The 18715-nt window shown below is 52.4% G+C and overlaps 1 protein-coding gene across 1 annotated transcript; it reads right to left on the bottom strand.

The window, feature by feature from the left end:
• Positions 1-2872: 2872 nt before the first annotated feature.
• On the bottom strand, positions 2873-7197 carry IL17B (interleukin 17B). Its single transcript, XM_054567931.1, has 3 exons — positions 7153-7197; positions 4716-5005; positions 2873-3135 (listed from the first exon to the last, which is right to left on the bottom strand). Exons 1-3 carry the CDS (start codon positions 7171-7173, stop codon positions 2904-2906), a joined length of 543 nt encoding a protein of 180 aa, XP_054423906.1. The 5' UTR covers positions 7174-7197; the 3' UTR covers positions 2873-2903.
• Positions 7198-18715: the final 11518 nt, after the last annotated feature.

Here is an 18715-nt window from a genome sequence, read left to right as displayed (position 1 = left end):
AACTGATCATCATTGCTATTGGGCCGGAGGGCCAAGACCAATACCAAACTGCCCCCTGATAACCACCCATCTCTTGCATCCCTAAGGATGTGCATGGAGGAAACAAACCAGGGCATTTACATTTGATCCCCAAAACTGGCACCCTGGCTCCCTGTCCCAGCCTGACTGCAATGGAGCTGGCTGCTTCTTCAGAAACTTCCTTTGTCTGGATAGACAGGCCTGAACAGCTCAGAACCAAACCAGGCCAAAATGCCCCTGCTGCCCGCTTCCCCAAGTCCAAACCTGAGAGCTGGATCTCACTGCCTTCCTGCCTACAAGAAAAGGGCAGAGATTCCTGAAGGCAGAGGAAAGGAGCATGAGAACAAGCAGGAAGCCTCTGCCCTCAGGCCCACCCTTGCCTTCAGGCTAGGAGCCCCCAAGGATGCATGGCCCTCTGGGAGAAGACAGAGCATTTGCAAAGCCAGGGAGAGCCGTACATTCTGCCAAACAAAACAAGAAAGAGGCCTCATGTTCTCAGCAGTCCTGGGGGCGGTGTAATGCACAGTTTCGGACTCCTTGAAGGAACTTTGTCCTTAGAGCAGGTGACTCAGGCAAGATTTCAACTCTTTCGGGGGAGGAGGGCTGTGGAGGGTAGAGTTGGGGGTGGGTGAGGAATGGTGGGGAGGAAGTAATGCCTTGCCCCTGACCTACCTTTGAAAGAGCAGCAGGGGGAGTGAGGGACAGGTCTTGGGCTCCCCTTGAGGCGTCTGTGCGTGAATGCATACCTTCATTCATTCACCAAGCCCTGCACCCCTGTTTTGCACATGGCAGTGTGCCAGGTGCTGGGGTTGGCAGATGAGGCCCCTATTCTTATGGAGTGGAGGACTCTCACCAGTGAGTGGAAAGCATGAAACACATTTGAACTCAGACCCAAAGAGATTAGCGGCACGGTGCAGGCCTCTCCTCCAAAGGTCCTGAGCTCCCTGCTGCTGCCTTCCAACCAGGGGACTGGGAAGGGCCAGCTGGCAGCCCAGGCTCAGGAGAGCAAGCTCCTGAGTCACAGCATGATAAAACTGCAAAGGACTCTGGAGAGACCTAAGGACTCATTTCACAGATGAGAAAACTGAAGCCCGGAAAGAGGAGAAGACAATATCCATCTAAAACTACTAAGCTCCCTGGCATTTATGGAAGACCTCTGTGTGTCAGATGCTCTGGTTGGAGTCCCACCAGGTGAGGCATTTCCACACCCAGCCCCCATGCCCCAGGACACCGGGGGCCCTTTCCCAGGACTAGAGCGACCCTCCTGCCACTCAAATCTTCCCTCACCCTCACCCCACAAAAAGGCCTTAGGGGCATGGGTCCCTCCTGTGCAGCTGAAGTCTTAAGGCCTGAAGAGCAGGCCATGGGGACCTCAGAGACAAGCAACCGCCAGGGAGGAGACACGGCTGCTGAAAGCATCAGCTTGGGCTGGCACAAGAAATCTATTTTCCATGTGTCTGGAGCCAGGCCGAAGCTTCCTGGGGTAATTTTAACCAGTATCCACTCTAGAACAATACCAAAAAAGGTAAGTTACTTACCACCCCAGACAGACACATACCTAACCAGTGCCCTTTCATGAATTATAGAGCATTAATACATTCACAGCTAAAGCTGCTTTAAGCATTGAAGTGAAAGCAGCCAAATATTTCTATACTGGCTGATGGCCCTCTTATTGAAATTAACTCTAACGTGCCAGCTATTCTTACCCTCGGAAAATAGCCGGAGCCCCCTCAGCTGTCCTGGGGGTGGGAGGGTATTTTTAGATCTAAGAGCAGCTGATTTAGGATTTGTTGCAGGGGCTAGGAGGGCAAGGGGGGGATCGAATTGCAAGGGGCTGATGGAGGGGTGGGAATTAGTATCTAGGGGGCAAGGAGCCAGGAGAAGCTTTAGGACAAATCAATCCACTGTGCCTTTTTGATCAGCAGAGTGTCTTGATATGAGCCAGTGGTCCTCGAAGCACGGTCTCCAGGCCAGCATCAGGAAGCACTGCATCAGAAATGCGAGTTTCAGCTCCCACCTGGGACCTGCTGAATCGGAATCACTCCGTGAGGGGCCGGCCATCTGTGTTCTAACAAGCCCTCTGGGTGATTCCGGTGCTGTCTAAAGTTTGAGAACCAGCGATGTCAGCAAACCATCTAACCAGATCCCCTTGTGGATAAGGCTGGATGAAAGAATGATCTATGTTGCTGCTTCTCAACTCCGGTGTTTGTTCAAAGCCAGAGATCCCCAGCCCCCAAAAAATGCATTCCCATGTGAAGAGTTCAGGGGCTCGCTGACCCAGGTTAGAAACCCCTGCTCTTTGGCAACCTGGAAGCTCTTCCCTGGCCTAAGGCTGACCTGCAGAGGCTGACCTGAGTTGAAAAAGGCCTTATTCCACCCAGGGCAGGAATCTGCTCCACAATGTCCTGAGAGGCTCAGCCTTAGCTGGACCCTTCCAGAGATGGGGGGTGGGGGTTCCAAAGAAACCTTGCTTCCAAAGAGATTGTTTGCAGTGGTCCTGGCCTTAGCTGGGGAGACTTAATGCTTGGTCACTCCTACATAAGTTTATGCCAACCGAGCTCCAATAGCATGGCTGAAGTAGGTTTATAACTCAAATTAAAGGAAGTATGTGACTGTCCTCAATGGTAGAAATAAATGCAGTAATTTTTCAATAATCTATTTCCGTGTTGGAGAGCTCTGAAGGATGGAAAACCCTCCTTTATATTGATCTGAAATCTACCTCCCCAGAACCTCCTACCCCAACCCGGGCTTTGGCTTCAGAGCCACAAGGAGCAAAGCCAAGGTCTTGCTTTAGAAAGACGGCTTTTACTTTTCATTGGCCTTGGTGGTGTAGGGGTGCAAGGAGGACGGTCTCGAGGTGCCTGCAGGCTCTGGGCCTGGGCGGTTCAGAAGATGCAGGTGCAGCCCACGGCGATGGTCTCCATGACCGCGCGCTGGCGGCAGGGCCCGGTGCGTGGTGGCAGCGGGCAGAGGCGGCGGCGCACAGGCACCTGGCTGAACACGGGCACGCTCACCATGCTGCGGTCCTCCTGCATGGTGAAGGGGTTCACGCAGCCCAGACACAGGCACCGCGCCTCTGGCAGGTCCGCAGGGATGCGGCTGGGGTCGTGGTTGATGCTGCAGGACAGCAGGAGAGAACAGGGCTGAGGGAGCAAACTGGAGCCCATGCACCATGCCCCTGGTCTTCCTAACCCTGGGTTTTCCTTCCCACAGCAAGGTTGCGCTATGCCATAGGAAGGGCAGTAATCAACTCTGTGTTCCAGGTGAGACGAAATCTTGGAAGGCCAGTCAGGCGCCCCAAGGTTATGCAGGTTCAAGGTCACCAGTCAGTCACATAGTTTTCTTCTTTCATTCAGCAAGATTCCTATCCTAATACTACATGATGCGGTGGGGTCACAAAGAAGCTAAGGCCCCTCTGTCTCCTCCATCCCTCCCCCTTGTTCATAGTTTTGAGAAAGTTAATCTGCAGGAAGTAACATAGGACATTTATGCCTAATTCCCACTGGAAGAAGAGTCAGGAGGCCTGAGGTCTATTCTAACTTAGGTTCTATTCATGCAACAAATATTTTTCACACATGCGCCACGTGAGTAATGTCCTTGATATTAGGGGTTCACTGATGGACAATGCAGAGGAGTTTCCTCCTACAGCTGACAGTATAGGGACTTAAGTTGTGACCTTGACTTCACTGTGCCTTAGTTTCCTCATCTGCAAAATGTGGGGAGTGACCTTGACCTGTGGACCTGCAGCATCAGGATCGCCTGGGAACTTGTTAGAAATGCGGAATCTCTTCCTCCCCAACCTCTCGAGTGAGAACCTGCAATTTTATAAGATACCCAAGAAAGTCAAGGACACAGTAAAGTGAGAGGTCTGGCTTTAGAGGATCGTTAGGAACCGTTCCAATTGCCACATTGCAGGTATGGCGGCCACTAGCCACGTGACGCTAGTTGGACTTTACATCATCACAGAAAGTCCTAATGAACATGTTACTCTGGAGTCTCAGGACATCAGTTGTGTAGCCTGGGTTTGTGAGTGAGGACCCTTCAGGGTTAGTCTATTTCTTCATTATTCATTCGACACATGTACATGTGGCCCCTTCTGTGTGCTAGGTGCCGTGCTAGGATGTGGAGCTGCAAACCAAGGTAAGACCCCACCCCTGCCATCTAGGGTCAGCGGGTTGTGATTCCCAAACCTCGCTGTGCATCCTGATCACGGGACGATGTATAAAATCCCACTTTCTGGGCCTCAGCCCTGGAGGTTTCAACTGGATGGAGCATGAGGATCTATAGATGATCCTAATGCAGGCATTGGGAAGGTCTAACGTGAGACCAGTAAGGACACAGTCAACTCAAGACCACCTGGAAGTGCTGTAACTGAGAGGTGCATACAAGACACCCCAAGCTGGAGAAAGTGACATTCCAGGAAGGCCTGCAGGCACTGCAGTGGGGACTTAGAAAACAATAACAATACAATAGTGTTCTGCATGGGTGTCTCTTTCCAGAGAGGCTAAGCAACTTGCCCAAAGCCACACAGCGAGTAAGAAGCAGAGCCCAGATTCCGTCCCAAGAACTCAGCCCTCTGCATCCAAGGTCTTAATTCTTATAATGACAGGGACAGTGAGCAAGGTGTTTCCCCCACCCCCACCCCCGCACCCTCAACATGCAGTGCAGCTTGCCCACGGCTACCCAGCCTGGCCTACCTGTAGCCCCATGGTGACAGGCTTCTCTTGTTGGACAGCCACAGCTGCAGGTTGACCTCACACTTCCTCCTCACTGGCTCGGAGCTGTTCCTCAGCTGGGCCACCATCTCCCCAAGGTTTCTCTCGTATTCCTCCATGCGGGCATATGGCTTCGCCCGCGATACCAGGTCCAGTGGCACTTGATGAGGCCCAGGGGCCAGGGGCCCAGGCCGCCCTTGCCCCTTCCTCTTGCTTTTGGGGTTCCTGGGCTGGCCCAGCCCCAGGAAGATGGAGATGGTGAGAAGAAACAGCTGAGAAGGAAGGTCACAGGTCAAAGGTGAGAGAGCCAGGACTCCCTGTGGGCCAAGATTCGGTGCCCAGAGAGGAGAGGGACTAGAAAAGGCCTGATGGGGTGGCTCGTACCCGCCTTGCCCTGTCCTGGTCCCACCAGCCCACTGCACATCTGCACCAACACTTTTATGCGTCACACTCATTGCCTAGTCCTGTCTGTTGCAACTTCTAATAATCTCCCCACCCATTTGAATTAATGAAAGATTTTGAAGGGCCAAGGATGGATCTTTCCTAAATATTATTATCTGTAAATAAAGCCTTCTTTTTCCTCCCTTGAAATAAAAATCTCCCCACCCATTCACTCCTCTCTCTGCACCACCCTCCTCACTTCCCTGGACAGCTCAACAGTCTCCCCAAATCCCTCCTGTCTCCTTCCAATCAGTTCTCCACCCAGGGCTGTTTGAAATGCAAATCTAACAAAGTCACCTTCCTGGGCTTGGGCTTCCCCTCACATCCACGCTTCAGCCTCTGGCCGGCTCTCAATTCCTTCCTCTCGCCATGCTCCTTCCTGCCACAGGGACTTGGCACGGGCTACCACCTGCAGAGGCCTGCCTCTCCCCACCTTCTACATGCTTCTCACCCCTCCAGGGTCACTTCCTTAGGGTGCCTTGGCGGGCCTTCTTGGGCTCTCAAGACCACACGCTGCTTGCTCACATGACTACCGTCTTATAGTCTGTATACGTGATTCTTTTCTGCATCTGTCCCCTGCTAAGCGCAGACTCTGTGAGGTCAGGCATTATGTCAGTTTCTACACACTGTCTTACCCCCCGTGTCTGAGTGAATGAACGGCTGTCACTGTCCCTGTCTTCGGTAGCTTACAGCCTGGGAGAAAGGACAGAGGCTGAACAAGAAAACAAACACCTAACTCACACTAGAGACAGGAGCGATGGTGGGACCATGCAATGTGTGGTTAGAGAAGAACAGGGCCACCCGCGTAGCCAGGTGGCAGTGTAGGGGTCCCGCAAAGCCTTCCTGAGGTGCGGGCATGTTAGGTGAAGTTTGAAGGATGAGAGGGAGGCAGATGGGAATGGGTGTCAGAGATTTGAGTTGGTTAAGAGCTTTGCTGAAAGGAAACAGGCTGAAGTGGAGTGTGTGGGGGGAGGGGGCGTGAGATGAAGCTGGGGAGACGGGCAGATGGAGGCCAAGGGTCTCAGTTGGACGCCATGACGCCTGTGCTCTCCTCCTGCGCCCCTAACCCTCTGCCTGCCCCACCCCTCAGACTCCCCTCGCCCACTTGTATCCACCCTCACCTGCCACCGTCCACTTTTGCCCTTAGAACCGGGAGTGTCAGGAGAGCCTCTGGCCCACACCGGAGAGGACCCACAGTTCTCAGGAAGCCGGTGAGAGAAAGACCAGGACTTGGATGGTGGCCAAGACTGGCAGGATGGGAGCGACCTTCGGGGAGATTTCATTTCTTCCCCAAACCCAGCCAGGCCCCTACCTGCCCTGTGTCCCTCACCCCGCGGTTTGCATGGCCCATGCCTGACATATGCAGGTTCCCCAGCAAGTCGTGACCCTCGGAAACAAGTTCCAGCACAGTCCCTCTTGACAGAGCCATGTCCTGGAGCAAAATCCATGACAGAAATTCAAGGCACTAGGTTCTTCCTTTTTGGTCCTAGATCCTGGTGCAGAAAACTGTCTTCCTAACAATAGGCTGTCTTATCTCAGTTTCTCACCTGGTGTTCTTAAACTCCAGTCCTTCATTCAGAGAAACCCAGAATAGAATCGAAGTCCCCCTTCCCTCGTGTTGCAGATGGGAAACAGAGGCACCGAAGGACTTGCCCAAGGTCACGCAGCCTGGCTCTCCGGACCCAAGGACTCTTTGGAAAAACCCCGATAACTGAGTTTGCCAGGATCTCCCCAGATGCCTTGGGCCTGAAAGGGCTTCAGTGTGGACAGGCCGAGCCCCATTCAGAGGCCTGAGCTACTGGCCATGGCTGCAGTCTGTGAGACCAGTCTGTTTCTCTCTAGTCCTGGGGGAGAGGACAGAGGGAGAACTCTGCAAGTTCCAAGCCAAACAGAGGCAGACATTAATCAATAGAAAAGAAGTACCGAAACACTCGGGCCCTAAAGCGGGGTGGGGGTGGGGCGGGGAAGCGCCACGTACCAGGTTGTACAGCCAGTCCATCCCGACGAGCCAGGCGGTCAGCCTGCAGCTGCCGCCCGCCTGGAACCCCAGATGCCTCCACCAAGAGAATGGCAGCAACAGGATGGAGCGAAGCAATTATAGCTCATCAGGGGGCTGCCGGGGGTGGGTGGGCTCGTCCTCTGCTGGGAGCCTTGGGCCCCCAGCTGGTTGGGCCTGGCGCAGCGGCAGGCGGTGAGGGCCGTGGGGGCAGGCCAGGAACCGGCCGAGGTGCCCAGGGGCTGTTGACTGAGGGACAATGCCCTGTGTGTCTGGTGGGGCTCTGGCGGGTGGCACCTCCGCCTGTGGCCTGCGGCCGGCCGGCTGGCCAGCACCCACAGGGCCAGCTAAGACAATCAGCTTCGTTTGCTTTGGGGATGGCAAGGGGCTGAGGGCAGAGGAGGGACGGGCCGTCCGCTGGTCAGGAGAGCAAATGTTCCCTGAGCGTGCTGGCCAGGAGCAGGACACAGGCCCCGGCTCCCAGGGAAACGGATTCAGGCATTCTGGCCTCAGCCAGTCTCAGGTGAGCTCCACAGCCCTTGATGGCCAGAGTTCCGCCTCCATAGTTCACAGGTGGGGAAACTGAGGCCGGCTGGAGCAGGAAGGGGCTTGTCCTGGATAACACAGTGAGTTACAGATGCCAGAGCTGGGGTTCCACCCTGGTCGTGTGCAGGGCTCTATCCACCAGCCCAGGCTGTTTTTCTTGGGATGTTTTCTGGGCAACTCCAGCCTGCTGGGAATGTGTTTCTGAATCTGTCTCACACGGGCCAAGTCTCAGACCCATGAGGACATCGTGGCCAGTTGTTCTGGCCTTCCTGCTGTCGCGTTCCCTCTCGCGCAGAGGTCTTCACCCCAGGGATCTGGCCCCACGTGACTGTCTGGGACCCTGATTCTCTCTCAGCCTCAGTTTCCTTCTCTGTAAAGTGGATGTCATGCCCAGCAATCAACAGGGGCCTGGCCCATTTTTCCCTAAAGTCTTTCAAGGTCCCACATCTCTAGAATGGGGATCATCAAAACATTCACCATTTGGGGCTGTTATAACGAGGAAAAGAAATAACCCATGTTAAACAGCTGGCAGAGTGCCTGGCACGTAGTAACTGCTCAATAAACACTTAATGGCTTATTATGGAAATTATTATAATATGATTTTATAATTGCATTTGTAAACATCAGCTGTTCTAATTAGCCTTAGAGCTAGGGCAGCTCCCAGCACTCAGCCAGGTCTCCCTTCTACCCGCTTGGGCCCACCCTCCTGGCTGAGGGAGCTCTAGGTTTCACAGGCTCTGGGGACAGTTTTGTGAGCTCAGGTGACCCCAGGGTCTACATGTCCTGGAATCACATGCTGAACTGACTGGCCCAGCTGGTCGCCAGTCGAGGCCTCTCACACAAGTGAACGTCCCAACCAATCATGAGCGAGGGAGTCCACCCTGGGAGGCGGAGGAGGGGGTGGAAGGGAGTATGAAAAGGGCAGGGGAAGGACACTGTGAACAGACATCTAGGACTGCAGTGTCTTGTTGAGGGGCCACTCTTGGCCATTTACAGGAATCGGCCGAGGGGAAGAACGCGGGGTGCAAGGCACTCCTGAATGTCACAAGATTAATCTGTCCAGGGCAGGTTTCCACAGCATAACTGAGAGGCTGGCCGAGGCTTGAGCTCATCGAGAGATACCACCGTATTTGGTCAAATACTAGACAGGGCTCCATTCTATCGCTGGAAACTCCGGAGGGAGGGGGACTCTGAAAATACCTCCTCAGGCAACGAGGGCCCCCACTCCCACCCCAGGCTGGCCCAGCCCCCCTGCCACTGTCCTTTGAACCAGCGAAACAGCCAGAGTGACTGGGAGGAGGAAGGGGGCAGCCTGGTGGGGTGCTGTGCATCCTACCCCTCTGCAGTGGCGGGCAGTGGGTCTGACAGACAGGCAGCTGGGTGACCCCCTCCCAACCCTCACAGAAAGGCAGGGAAATTCAAGAAGGTGGCCAGACTGTGGGGGGTCCCTCTGCTTCTCAGGACCCCTGAAGCCACCGCACTGTCCTCATCGTTCCTGTCTCCCAGGCAGGAGTGATAGCTGCCCCAGCTCCGAGCCTCAGTGCTTACTGACAGAGATTCCGCAGCCCTGGCCCTGGAATTCTGACGCAGCCGGCCTGGGGTCTGCACTTCAACGATAATAGCAAGTCCAGGAGCCGCAGCGGTTGTCCCCCATCATTGTGCTCACTCCCCTACCCCATCCCTGTTTTACCACAAGGTGACCAATGCCCAGGGCGGGTCAGGCCTCACCCAGGCTCATACAGCATGTTAGTGCCAGGGCTGGGTAAGGCTAGAGCACAACACAGTCTCCTAATTATTACTACTCTTCCCAAAATGTTATACACACAGCTCTGGGCCCGGCTGGGCCTCTGTGCTGGTCTGGAGGGGGCCCAGAAGCCGGGCCAGTCCTTCTGGAGACCCCCGGCCTGTGCCCAAGCAGGTGCCACAGGGAGTCAAGGATGGGCCCAGTGACCATCATGATGTTTCCTGTTCCTGGCCAGCTCAGGCCAGGAAAGAGGCCCCTTCCTCCAGCCTTGATTTCAAGAAACCACTGGAGGGCCACCTGCCTTCAGGGATTTGCCAAGTGTGAACCCTGGCAGACTCCAGAGGGACCCAACCCCACGGGTCAGAGCCAGGCCGGAGAGAGATACGGCGTAGTGACTTAGACTTCAGCGGCCTCTGCCCCACAGCAGAGTTGGGGTCCGTAAGCCTTTACACAGGGGAGGTTGTCTGTGCATGTGAATGAGGGAGGGGGCGGACGGGCTGGAGAGCAAAGGGCAGAGGGTGGTGGCACTCAGAGCCACCAGAACCCTGGCTGCAGGCCTGACCAGGAGAAGCGCTGTGCTCGCCACCAGGTGGCACCACCAGACACCCCTGGAGAGCTGCGCACACCCTGATGGAACCTCCACACAGCCACCTCTTTTCTCTGGAATGGGCCCTGGGGCTGGAAATGAGGGTCCTGTGCCCACCCCTGGCTGCCCCAGTGGCCCTACTGTTACTGAGGACCAGTGCCCAGGACACCGTCCTCAGCAGAGAAGGAATGGCACAGCCGGTCAGGAGTGGGGGCGCCAGGGTGAGGGATAGTGCGGGGGCTTCTGTCTGCTGGTGGGTGACTCCCTTCACTTGGAGCACCTACTGTGTGCTAGGCCCTAGGCATTTGACCCCTGGACACAGTAATTTTCAGAAAATAACAATTAATAATAGTAATATCTACTTACTGACTGGCAGGCATTGTGCTAAGTCCTTTGTGTGCATTGTTTCATTAAATCCACCTGATTTTATCCCGACTGTAGAATATCCTGACTGTAAGATGGAACAAGAGTCCTTAAAGGGACCTGAGAACTCCCTGGGTGTGAGCATGGCAGCCAGCAATGTCCCTGACACATAGTAGGCCTTCACTATTCCATGCATTAAATCAAACCGGTGGTCTGTCCCCCAGGATGATCATCCTGGGATGGAAAATGGGAGACCAGAGCAGCGGGGACCCAGAAGAGGCGGTGCAGCCCACAGGCTAGTTCAGACTCCAGAGGGTGACAGACTTGAGTTTTCATCCTGCCTCTACCAGGTCACAACTGTGTGGCCTCGGGAAAGTGACTTGACTTCTCTGAGCCTGAGTTTCTTCTGCACAGTGGAGATAAAAATAACTCGGCCCTCAACGGATTGTTGTGAGGATCAGATGAAATAATGCAGGTGAAGCACTTAGCAGAGTGCCTGACAAAAGCAAGCACTCTGTGAATGGCGGCCCCAATTGTCACTGCTATTGTTAAAACAAATGTTGACTTGGACCTTCAGGGATATTTCTGGAGTGTTCCTAGGTAGGAAGGACATTGTTAGGTGGGGACAAGCATAAAACCAGCAGAAGAATGCAGAGGCTCCTGTGCCCAGCAGGCCCACCCAGGAACATCGGCTGGGCCAGGGCGACCTGCGGGATTCAGTCTAAAGTCCAGTCCGAGCGGACCCAGTAAGGGGCTGGGGAGGCAGGAGGAGACTAGCCGGCGCCTCTGCTGCGAGGCGGACGGGGTCTGTGGCCAGGAGGGCGCATCCTCCGCAGGAGGTCTTGGCTCTCCTGCCATGCTGCCCACCCCTCCCTCTCCCCTCCTGGGTAAGAGTCCTTCTCCCAGGCCCATATTTGCACAAATGCCTGCCTCACTGCTCACTCCAGAGCCCCAGCCAAGAGGCACTATTTTAAGCTCCCTGGACGGGAACACTGTTGGTGGGAACAGACCCAGCAAGCTCCCACTTCTCAAAAAAGGGAAAGGCCGCGGTGAATGGGCGGCCCCTGGGACGTATAAAGGGGCTGCCACATCCCTACGACCCTCTGCCCAGGCCAGGTGCCAATGCCTCCTCCCGCACAGGGGACAGACAAGGAAGTGTGAGTCGGGGTAGGAGTCCAAGAGGTGGGCTTGTGCTCTGGGACTGGGTGGCCAAGGCCTCCCTTCTGCCCAGTATCCAGCCTTGAAAACACCGAGTTTGTTTCTGGGTTGCATATTGACTTCGCACTGTACCGCATCTCTTGTTGGCACTTCCTGGTCTCTCGTACCTCGTCTCAGGGTGGGGGGGATGCCTTGTGTAGCTCCTACCGGAGTAGGAATCCCTTCTAAAGCGCCTCTGCTGGACGCCTCTCGCACAGGGAGGTCATTTCTCTGTGGGAGCGCACATCCCACGTTTTAAAGCTGTAGTCACTGCAAATGATCGTTATAATTGTGAAAGTTTCCTCTCCTTATGCTAAAGTTCACCACCCCCGCCCTGGCCCAGCGATGATGCCTTGCAGGGTGATGGGAGACTGCAGACTTCGGAAAAGGTGGCAGGACACTTGCTCTGCCCCTTCCTATGTCAGCACGGCCACTTTTTCTAACTTCAGTGAGAGGCAGTTTCCTCATAGGGTTGTTAAAATGGACGTATCATAAAAATTATGATTTGCCTGGCACACAGCTGGTACTCCATATTTGGCAAGTTTGGGCTGTTTTTATGGTAACTTGGTTGATTTTGTGTGTCCCTGTTTATGGTATGGTGTTTTGTGGGTTTATGTGCTTTTTGTTTTTGATTGTGAAGACCCAGTATAGACTAAGATTTAAAGGCACAAACTTTGAACGTAACAGCTGTGTGACCTTGGGCAAATGGCCTCACCTCTCTGAGCCCATATGTCCTCCTCAAAAGGAAGGGGGATTTAACGAGATAAGGGCCTGTCACAGAGCGGTACCCCATGGATGGCCCTGCTATTGTTTGGTTGTGCACGTTGTTTTTAGCTGTGCTCAGTCAGGTCACACAGAACAATTCTAGTCAGCTCTTTTCTAGAACTTTCTAACTGCCAAATCCCAAAAATAGGACGGATTGCCCTGGGAAAGAGTGAACTCCCCACCCGCCAAGGTGTTTCAGCAGAAGCCAGAAGACCCGTTGGGAGGGCTGAGGGAGAGTCAAGAAGAGAAAAGGGCTGGGCTTGTCGAGCTTTAATAAATAGTTCCCTTCCAGCTCTGAGAGGTTTAAGTGTTATGCCCAAGGCCTCCAGCCCCCACCCCCATATAGGGCTGTCCTGCCTGTCTTGACTTGCCCAGACCTGGGGCAGGAAGGAGCCCAAGAAGGCCTGTGAGGGATATGGAATAAACAGCCTGTCCCCAGGGCAGACGGAGGCGGGGGGGGGGGCCCTGCCCCACGGCATATCCTCCCCTCAGTCCCAGGGGATGTTTATACTCAGGTCGGAGTTTACAGGAGTTTACAGGACGTCTGGACTTACAAGATCCAGAGTTCTGGCTTTCCCCCGAGAGCTCTCGGCCCCTCCTCCTGCAGAGTGGGTCTGTGTCTATTTTGGATGGAAGCTCCATCCTCCCCAGCAGAAGCAGGAGCGGGTACGGCCTGAGAAATGCTCTCCTCAGGCCCCCAGAGTGTGGGCTGCTGCGGATGGGAGAAGAAGGAGTTTGGTGTCTTTGGGGACAGGGGACTTCCTTTGCAGCTTGGGTTCAAAGGCCTGCTTCCCGGAAAAGCTAAAAATGGATGGTACTCACCAGAGTCGGCCTTACACATTGGCTTCTGTTATTGCCTCTGATAGTGCTGTTTTCATTGCACTTGTTTTTGGTATGTATCTGCGTGAGCGTGAATTTGCAGATGGGGCCTTGTATGTATGTGTTTCATTAATTTTTTTTTTTTTGAAGAGTCGGGCAGAAGCTTCTCGCAGGCAGTCAGCAGGTCTTATTGACACGTGTGCTTCTCAGCACCTGCCTCGGGGACCTGTGACACGACAGGTCTTGCTGAAGAGGCAAAGAAACTCTGAGAGCTACTTACTACTCACCACCTGGGGGACAGGCAGTGACTCTGAGAGGCATCATCTCAAGACTTCAGCAAGGAGTCTTGATGGCCACAGTCAAGGTCTCTGTCCCCAATCTGCCTTCCCCACAGAAAACAGCCTTAAAAACGTACGGGCTCTGAGCGCTGCAGTGCATCCCAGCCCGGGGCCTCCATGCAGAGGCTTGTCTCTGTGGCCTGAACCTGCTGAGAGGTGACTTGAGCAGCTGCCCCAGGTGGTGATTTAAGCATGTTGCCTAGGAAACTCTAGAAGTTTCAAGATCTGGGCAATGAGGACCCTTGAGAGTTCTTGAAGAGGGTTCATTCACTTCATTTAACAAATATATATTGAGCATCTACTGTGATCATAGAGCAGTGAACAGCTAAAAGAATTCCTGAGCTGATGCTCTTATAGAAGACGGCAGATATTACAATATTGATATTTTAGGACCAGCCTACAAAGTATAGGGACTCTTCCTGGGCCCCTCTCCTCTGTTTCCTGTACCTACTGCATCCTTGGGAACTGTCGGGTCTCCTGGAAAGCCCATGACCTCAGCCCTTGGGGCACGTGGAGGAAAGTATACTGTCTCCAGAATGTGAAATCTTGCCAAATTCCATTGAAAAGTCAGTTCTCATAAATACTGTATTTGTGAGGAACGAGGAAGTAATGGCGTCTGTGCAATCTGCCCGTTTCCAAAGTCTGGTTCCCAGGAAAGAAGCCTCCATCATCATTGTAATGTTAAAAGAAGACAGTTTCTAGGTTTCTGGCCCTGGGAGACAGACAGGGTCCAGCGCGAGGACCCAGGCAGATGCTGCCGATCGTGGCCCTCGTGGTAGGAGTGATACCCTCAGCGCATGTATAGCACTCTACAGTTTACAAAGCACTTTTATATCTGTGACTTTATTTACTCCTTGTATCAACCTCATGCAAATATAAAGATTTTTACAGAACAGGAAATTGAGGCCCAAGGATGGGAAATAACCGGCCCCTGGCCATAGAGCGTGGACAAAGGAACAGAGCTTAGGATACGAGCCTTAGCCCCTGAGGCCAGTTTTGACCACCACCCACCCTCACCTTTGCCCCGCCTCAAGAAATGAGCTTTGGAGCTAGGCAGCAATTACAGGTGGGCACCCCGCCTGTCATTAGGCAGTGCACACAGAGTGCCCAAGATCATCCAAATGATTGCTGCCGTGCCTTGCTGTGCTCGGTGGGCACGTCTACATCAGAGGGAAATGTGTCTGGTGAGAGGGCTTGGTACCAGGGGGATGCGTTTTTCTCAGTCAGCACCAGAGAAAATTCAAAGGTCGGGATGACCCCAGTCTTCCTCTCTCCAGTAGGGTGTTCTTGGAAAAGCTGGGACGGTTCGGCTCTTCCGTCTGGTGATCACATAGCTACGTCTGTCATTCTTGTCTCCCATGTTGGGATTCCCTTGCATTCTGTCCCATTATCTCAACCACAGAGCTAGCTCTGACCTCGTCATTCCAGAATCACTTCCAAGTTTTCTCATTTGTCTAGACCATTTATTAGAGTCTTGGGCTTAACAAGACCTTACTGGTCATTTTGCTGGCTTTTCAATGATGCTCTCCAGTCTCTCATTAGTCCCTACTTGTTTTAAATGTCCACCTCCCTGCTTCTTCCGTCTGCTGATGACTAATGTGCTCTTTGAGAACAGCAGCACAAGCTGCTCCCTCTGTCTTACGACAAGGAGTGCCAGTTGGGAGGGGCCCCATTGTGCCGCAGTAACAAACAGCCCCCGGTTCTCAGTGGCTTAGCCCATAGAAGGTGTCTTTCTCACAAGAGCATGATCTGTTCATCAGAATCACTTGGGGACACAGTGATGGAAGCTTTATTATGACATTCGCTTCCACAAAGGACCAGAGGTTTATAAGCAACAGATTTGTAGAGGTCAAGAATGGGTTCTAGAGTCTCTATTCCAACCACTTATTTCCTTCGGGCAAATTCTTTCATCTCTTTAACTGCCAGTTTCTTATCTGGACAATGAGGATGATGAGAAAGTACCTACCTCACAGATTTGCTATGAGGTTAACCAAGAGGATGGATGTGAGCCCTCAGCAGAGTCTGGTTCATAGGAAGAATTCAATAAATATCACCTAAGATGATGTGACCATAATGTTAAAATGTGAAGTTAACTAAACAGTGGCTACCATCTCCAAACAGCACAACCCTGGTTCTTTTCTCTGTTCCTCATGTTGACCAGTTGGAATTCCTTTGAAGACTTCAAGGGTTCTTCCCCCACCTTGCCATACCCACAGTCATTTTCAAATTGTTTTTATGTATTTTATCTCAGGAGAGAGCTCCTTAGGGGTTCAAAGCCAAGGGAGGCAAAGATATCTCTCTGTGTCTTGCCAACCCCAAACTAGATTTACCCAGTTCAAGTTTCATTACCAAGTCCTTTGCGGAGTCCAGAGAAGGGAGGTCATATTTGGAGAAGAATCTTTGCTTGAGACAAACCCAATGGCAGAGAGACACAGAATCAAACTGCAGAATGTCAGAGTTTGAAGGGACTTTTAGAACAAGCAAGTTTCATTATGTCTTCTCTTTTCCAGATGCAGAGACTCGCAGAGTACTTTACAGAACTTATAAAGATTTATTTTTTAAAATCAAGTCCAGAGAGGAAGAGAGACTGATACAATGTCACACAGCAATTCAGGGTCAGATTTGGAGTCAGGACTCACTTCTTTTAACTCCAGTCTTGGGGCTTTCCATACACCCCATAAGGGGACAACAGTCTTCACCATTGGGACAGGGTTGGGCGGGAACAGGGGTAGGAGGTATCTCTTTGGAGTTATGGCTTGTCCTTGTTTCACAGAGTTGTATTGCAGCGGAGTTATAAAGTTAAGAACTTTATAAACATTACCTTATTAAGGCTTCTTGGAAACCCAAAGTCACAGATCCTCTGGGTCATGGGACATGCGTTGAGCATCGAGTGAACAAACAGAGGGTAGCGTTACATTTTTCACTTCATTTAGAAAACCTGGCTTCTAATTATAGGATTTGTTTAACAGTTCTGGGTGGTTTACAAAGGCCTGGAGTCAGCCTGCTCTCCTAAGGGCTGGCTGAGGAGTGTCAGATGGGAAGACATGGGTGGGGTGCGGACAGGGAGGCAGGGAGTGGGGGCTTAGCAGCAGAGGGGAACGATGCACAAGCAAAACTCAAGCCAAGGCCTCAAGGGGACTTTAAAGTAACTTTCCCTAATCCCACCAAACAGGTTGCTCAGAGCTGGGAATTGTCTCTGATAACTCCTCTCTGTTGCCACGACCCGCTCACACGCAGGCCGTGAATGTGAACCTGTTCTGCGGTGAGCAGGTGAAACCGCGATCACATTGCTCTTGGGTTCTCTGTCAAACTGAGCCCCCGCAAGGGCCGTCGTTATTAGCACGGCCCCTCCCCATCCTGGGAACTGGGTGGGCTGGGGGCTGGCTCGCCCTCCATGATTACTTAAATAAATACATTTTATTTTAAGTAAGTTATTTTAAAAAGTAATTCCTTATCGTCTGTAGAGTACTATTACACTAATATGTTAGAGTCCCTTAAACCAAAAAAAAAAAAAAAAAGAAAGAAAGAAAGACATTAGAAAAGATAGAAGTAAAAATAGAAGTCCCTAATGGTACATATAATTATAATATAATATATAACTAAAGTCCCCATAGTTAAGCTCATTATCTAGGAGGCAAGGGAATTATCTAGGAGGACTCTGGGGGTGGGGAATGGGATCATGGTGAAGCCAAAAGGCTCCCCCACTTGCGCAGCCCAAGTCGGAGTGCAGGGGTCTTGCCAAGCTGCTCCCTGGCCAAGACACTTAAGGTCCAGCCCACCTACCACGATGCAGCCACGGCCCCCTATGCACTCAGGGCTCCAATGCAAGCTCAGCCCAGGCCCTGGCCACCCAAGAAAAACCCCCTAAGCACCCCCATATCCCAAGCCTCCCAAATCTCCCCGCATCCCCATTCCTGAGTTAGCACATGTGCTCACACACACACACACACACACACACACACGCAGTCCTCTAAGTTCCTCGGACAAGCTGGCTCCATGCTTCCCTGAAGCCAGGCCTGTGGTTTCCAAAGGGGGGGTATCCCTCCAGGCACAGGAAAAATGTTAGGGACTTCTATTTTTACTTCAATCTTTTCTGATTCCTATTTTTTTATTTATGGATTCCCTCTGCCCTACCACGTGCTCCTCCCAGGTTCTAACCCCTCTTTTCTCTCTCCCAGAGCTGCCTGAGGAGACTAAGAGGCCTCTCCTGCACAGCTGGTGGGAGGGCACGTTGGTTGCAACCTCTGCGGGAGGGGACGGGGGGGGACAATGCATCTCAGAATCACAAATGCGTATGACCTGTGGTCCAACAACTGCTCTTCCAGGCCTTCATCCAAAAGAGGCACCCCCACCTAGAAATGACACAGGTACCAGGACGGGCTTTGCAGCATTGTTAACAACAGGGAAGGGTCAGAAACCCTCTAAGGGCTCATCCATACACTCACGCAGCACCGGTGGCATCCATCCAGGGGGACACAGCCCTCTGTATGATGATAGGCTGCATTATCTGAGGTGCGTTATCAAGTAAATGAAGTAAAGCTCAGAACAGGGTAAATAATAGGCTCCTATGTGTTAAAAAAAAAAAAATTTGCATGGACGGTATTTGTGCCTGTGTGTGGGTGAACTTGCTAGCATTTGCCTAGCTTCCTCGGGAAACATACACAAAAAATTGGTACGGAGATTTCCTTTGGGGAGGGGAAGTGGGTGGCTAGGGGGTGGGCTCGGGAGGGAACTTACTGTTTATAGGACACCATTTATATCTTTTTGATGGGGACAATAGGCAGGTGTTATCTATTCAAATAATAAATACTACTTTTTTAAATTTAAAAAATAAATACCTGTCACTGTATGATGAGGGTCGTGTAATTCCCTCTCTTTCCCTCTACTCTGAGCTGGGCCCAGGAAGCCTTCCCTTTATGAGTCAACAAAGCCACCTACAAGAGAGTGAGGTCTCACCCCTCCGAGGCAGAAGCAGCCACGTCCGGCATGTGTGACAGTTTTCTCTGTCTCTTCCTCAGTAACCAGTTGTCCAACCCCATTATTGTACAAATGAAAAAACTGAGGCCCAAGTTGGGGTAGTCCGCGACCCCACGTCTGCCAGTAAGGAGTGGCAGGCAGTTGGTCATGGGTGGGAGAAGACAATCATCTTTTTAAAAAATCTCTGTGTATCAAGGAAAAAAATAAAGA

The sequence above is a fragment of the Pteronotus mesoamericanus genome, unplaced genomic scaffold (assembly GCF_021234165.1).
Source record: "Pteronotus mesoamericanus isolate MK-2021 breed Mesoamerican mustached bat unplaced genomic scaffold, CSHL_Meso_final contig_2, whole genome shotgun sequence".
Lineage (NCBI taxonomy): Eukaryota > Metazoa > Chordata > Mammalia > Chiroptera > Mormoopidae > Pteronotus > Pteronotus mesoamericanus.
This window is presented reverse-complemented; position numbering and strand designations above follow the sequence as displayed.

Bases quoted from the DNA above. Each gene is read 5' to 3' on its own strand.
- IL17B (XM_054567931.1), bottom strand. From the start codon at position 7,173: ATGGACTGGCTGTACAACCTG. The intron at 5,006-7,152 runs GTACGTGGCGCT...CTTCCTTCTCAG, and splicing joins TGGACTGGCTGTACAACCTG to CTGTTTCTTCTCACCATCTC. The intron at 3,136-4,715 runs GTAGGCCAGGCT...GCTGTCCTGCAG, and splicing joins CTGTCACCATGGGGCTACAG to CATCAACCACGACCCCAGCC.